The 4,662-nt window shown below is 49.3% G+C and overlaps 1 protein-coding gene across 1 annotated transcript in view; it reads left to right on the forward strand.

The window, feature by feature from the left end:
• The window catches only part of ZFHX3 (zinc finger homeobox 3), a 113,163-nt gene that overhangs the window by 103,757 nt on the left and 4,744 nt on the right, over positions 1-4,662 (forward strand). Inside the window, 1 exon segment of the mRNA XM_035898041.1 lies at positions 1-2,594. This exon segment is cut by the window's left edge and continues 9 nt beyond it. Coding sequence (XP_035753934.1) covers positions 1-2,594 — 2,594 coding nt within the window.

Raw genomic sequence — 4,662 nt, forward strand, 5'->3', positions numbered from 1 at the left:
GCTGAACCTCCCAACACGTGTTATAGTGGTGTGGTTCCAGAATGCCCGTCAAAAAGCTAGGAAAAACTATGAGAATCAGGGAGAAGGCAAAGACGGGGAACGACGGGAGCTTACGAATGACAGGTATATCAGAACAAGCAACTTGAACTACCAATGCAAAAAGTGCAGTCTAGTCTTTCAGCGCATTTTTGATCTCATTAAACACCAGAAAAAGCTTTGTTACAAAGACGAGGATGAGGATGGACAGGATGATAGCCAGAATGAAGACTCTATGGATGCAATGGAGCTCTTGACTCCAACCAGTTCCTCCTGCAGCACACCAATGCCCTCGCAAGCTTACAGCACACCTACATCTTCAGCCAATGCAACCTCCTCAGCTTTTCTGCAGCTCACAGCAGAGGCAGATGATTCCTCCACCTATAGTTCTAAAGTAGAAGCTACAGAAGAGAAACCAAAGCAGTCCGAACCTCCAAGTACACAGCAAAACCAAACTCAAGAGAAGCAAGTGCAACCAAAGCAAGAGTCTCAGCAGCAACAGGACCAAGGAGAACAAAAGACAAGTTCAGCACACCAAAAGATTTCACAGTTGTCCTCCCCCTCTTCATTACAACAGCCACCTCCCCCTCCTCAACCCCCTCAGTGCTCCTTGTCACAGTCAAGCCCAAGTCCTTCTCAGCTCTCGCATCTCTCCCTCAAACCCATTCACACATCCACCCCCCAACAGCTGGCAAACCTACCTCCTCAGCTAATCCCGTACCAGTGTGACCAGTGTAAGCTGGCATTTCCTTCCTTTGAGCATTGGCAGGAGCATCAGCAGCTTCATTTTCTGAGTGCACAGAACCAGTTTATCCACCCCCCGTTCCTGGACAGAACGCTGGATATGCCGTTCATGCTTTTTGATCCCAGTAATCCACTACTTGCGAGCCAGCTGCTATCTGGCACATTACCACAGATTCCAGCAAGCTCAGCCACTTCACCGTCAACTCCAACATCCACAATGAACACTCTGAAGAGAAAGCTGGAGGAAAAGGCCAGTGCCAGCCCTGGAGAAAATGACAGTGGGACTGGAGGAGAAGAACCACAAAGGGATAAACGTCTAAGGACAACCATTACCCCAGAGCAGCTGGAAATTCTTTATCAGAAATACTTGCTTGACTCCAACCCAACACGGAAAATGTTGGATCACATTGCACATGAAGTGGGCTTGAAGAAACGCGTGGTGCAAGTTTGGTTTCAGAACACTCGTGCACGGGAAAGGAAGGGGCAGTTCAGAGCTGTAGGGCCTGCCCAAGCCCATAGACGGTGTCCCTTCTGCCGAGCTCTCTTTAAAGCAAAGACAGCTCTTGAAGCTCATATCCGATCCCGTCACTGGCATGAGGCCAAGAGAGCTGGATACAACTTGACGTTGTCTGCTATGCTCTTAGATTGTGATGGGGGACTCCAAATGAAAGGAGACATCTTCGATGGAGCAAGCTTTTCCCACATGCCACCAACTAGCAGTGATGGACAGAGTGTTCCTCTCTCCCCAGTAAACAAGAGCATGGAGCTGTCACCTCGAACTCTGCTGAGTCCATCCTCCATTAAGGTGGAAGGGATAGAAGACTTTGAGAGTCCCTCCATGTCCTCAGTCAACCTGAGCTTTGACCAGGCAAAGCTGGACAACGATGACTGCTCTTCTGTCAACACTGCAATCACAGACACCACAACAGGAGATGAAGGGAACGCAGACAACGATAGTGCAACAGGGATTGCAACTGAAACCAAATCAGCATCGGGACCCAGCGAAGGTCTGACAAAAGCCGCCATGATAGCAATGTCTGAATATGAAGATCGGCTGTCTTCTGGCCTGGTCAGCCCAGCTCCCAGCTTTTACAGCAAGGAGTACGACAATGAAGGTACTGTGGACTATAGTGAAACATCCAGCCTTGCAGACCCCTGCTCACCCAGCCCTGGTGCAAGTGGTTCAGCCAGCAAGTCTGGAGAGAGCGGGGATCGGCCCGGACAGAAACGCTTTCGCACTCAGATGACAAATCTCCAGCTAAAAGTTCTTAAGTCATGCTTTAATGACTACAGGACACCTACCATGCTGGAGTGTGAGGTCCTGGGCAATGACATTGGACTGCCAAAGAGAGTTGTTCAGGTCTGGTTCCAGAATGCTAGGGCAAAGGAGAAGAAGTCCAAACTCAGCATGGCCAAGCATTTTGGTATAAACCAAACAAGTTACGAGGGACCCAAAACAGAGTGCACTTTGTGTGGCATCAAGTACAGCGCTCGACTGTCTGTACGTGACCATATCTTCTCTCAACAGCATATCTCCAAAGTTAAAGAAACCATTGGAAGCCAGTTGGATAAGGAAAAGGAGTATTTTGACCCAGCTACTGTACGTCAGTTGATGGCTCAGCAGGAGCTGGACCGGATCAAAAAAGCCAATGAGGTTCTTGGTCTGGCAGCTCAACAGCAGGGCATGTTTGATAACACCCCTCTGCAAGCTCTTAACCTTCCTGCTGCGTACCCAGCACTACAGGGCATCCCTCCAGTCTTGCTCCCAGGCCTCAACAGCCCATCCTTACCAGGCTTCACTCCATCCAACACAGGTGGGTATGGATATCAGCACACTGCTCAGAGACACAGCTTAACTTGACGCATCTTTAGCACAAGCGGATGTTCCCCTGGGGCGACTGGTAATAGGGTACCCGGCCCTTTAGCCGAGCATGTTTACTTGACAGAGAATAAGCAATAGGTATTTTATCTTTAATTCCTGAGCTTGCGTTTTCTAGCAGAGTCTGAATAGAGCAAGATCTAGACAGGCTGCGTATCTCTGTTAGCACAGACTAAAAATTCTGAAGCACCTTCAAGGAAAGGGACAACAGAGGGTTTGTCAAATGGAACAGGAACAGGGCTGATGTGCCAAATGCGTTGTTCATTATACCCTTCCTTCGTTATTAAATTAAGTTTATGTAGTGCCATCCCAAGTTTTCAATAGTTCTGAACGGTTTCTAGGGAAAAGCGTGCTGTGCCAGGTAGCACTGGTGACAGAAACCTGAAGCATCGTTACCTAACGACCTTATTTTGACCTCCAGGACAAACCCCGGTGCAGCTGTGGATGGGTTTTTGAGCAATGGCTGGGCACGACCTGAAAGTACCTTCTCGGCAAACAGCATTGTAGTCATGGGACAAGTCTGCTTGGTGTTTTAATAAGACTTTTCTTATTAATACTGCAAAAAATGAAATTGGGCATAGTCCTTCGGGTGGCCTAATCCTAGACGTTGGACTTTGTCTTTTGAGGATGCTCCTTTCCCTTGTACCTGCTGGACGAGTGGAAAGTGTAAGCTGGGTAGCAGGCACTGGCAGTGGAAGCCACTGCGCTCAGTAGACCAGCAGTGACCTAGAAAACTTGATCCAGGGGCCTTATTTACCCCCACTAAATCCGTGGCATCCCAGAGACGAGCGTGTGTCTGAATGCCACTCGTGACAGAGGAATGGATGTTCTCTAGGGGACTCACTTTCACATGGCAGGCTGTTTCCTTCTGATGATGCCTCTTCAAGTTGACTTTCACCAGGGCTGCTCTACGTGTACAGAGAAATCCCGAGAACCAATCCCAGTGTCTTGTCTCGGCAGCAGGCTGAGTCTGTCTGAGCCTGGAAAGCCCGTGACACCGTGGCGCCCGGTACAGTGACACTGTAGGCCACTGTGCGCCTTTGTTGTCTACACCGTGACAATACAGGTCTGCCGCTGTTCGACAGTGTCCAGAAACGCTAACTTTCTCTTACTGTACTGAACTGATTGGCTAATGATGAGTTACAATCCATGTTGTGAAGCCTCAGCAGGATCTGAGCGTCTTCCAGGCTTCTTAATCGGGAACCAGAGTGCTGTCAGTCTCCAAAAAGACGTTCTGATGCTTTACTCAGCAGGCTGACCCTGAAGTTCCTTTTTCAACAGATTGAAAAACTCAGTGCAGATGCTGCCAGGTGACGTGGTTGTGTCGCGTTAGTGAAACTGCTGTCGTCTTTTCCATCCAGGAGGTAAATCTTTGGATAAGCAAATCAAAGCCTTAGGCAAAAGGATAGTAGCTGGTGGGAGCAGCTGTGGGGAGCTCGAACAACGCGTCTGACGTTGGCAGGGGGGCTGGCAGCAGAGCTGCTCGCTGTGAATCACACCATCAGCGCCTGACGTGCGCGTGTGGTTGCGGTGACATTGGGTGTCACATCCCAAAGAGAGCACTAGAGACCCGTGACTCAAACAGGCATCTTTCCCCCCCTTGGAAGCGGCCATGTCCGCCTTTGTCCCCATCACTGCTCATCTCTGAAATGTCATCTGTTGACAATCGAAAAAGAGTTAAAGCTGGCTGCATGTGTTGGGTTCAGACCTTTCCAAGGATGATCCATTCCCTTGGAGTCAGGATGCCTTCTCCAGGAGAGCAGCAGAGGGGATCACCGTGTAGCAGGGTTGCTGATGTCCAGGTCAGACGGCCCTGTCAGAGAGCAGAAAAGATCAGAGTAAGTTTTTCTGGAGTCTGGAAAAGCTTTCTGCTGGAGGTGGAGCCTCTGCAAGGCTTCCCACACCCCCAAAACGAAAGTAAAATCATTCTTGACGGTAGTTGTGGGATAGGTCATTGTAATTAAACCACTTCTAAAAATTGTTGCTGTTAGAAATGCTTCAGT

This window comes from Egretta garzetta, unplaced genomic scaffold, assembly GCF_000687185.1.
Source record: "Egretta garzetta isolate BGI_Z169 unplaced genomic scaffold, ASM68718v1 scaffold67, whole genome shotgun sequence".
NCBI lineage: Eukaryota > Metazoa > Chordata > Aves > Pelecaniformes > Ardeidae > Egretta > Egretta garzetta.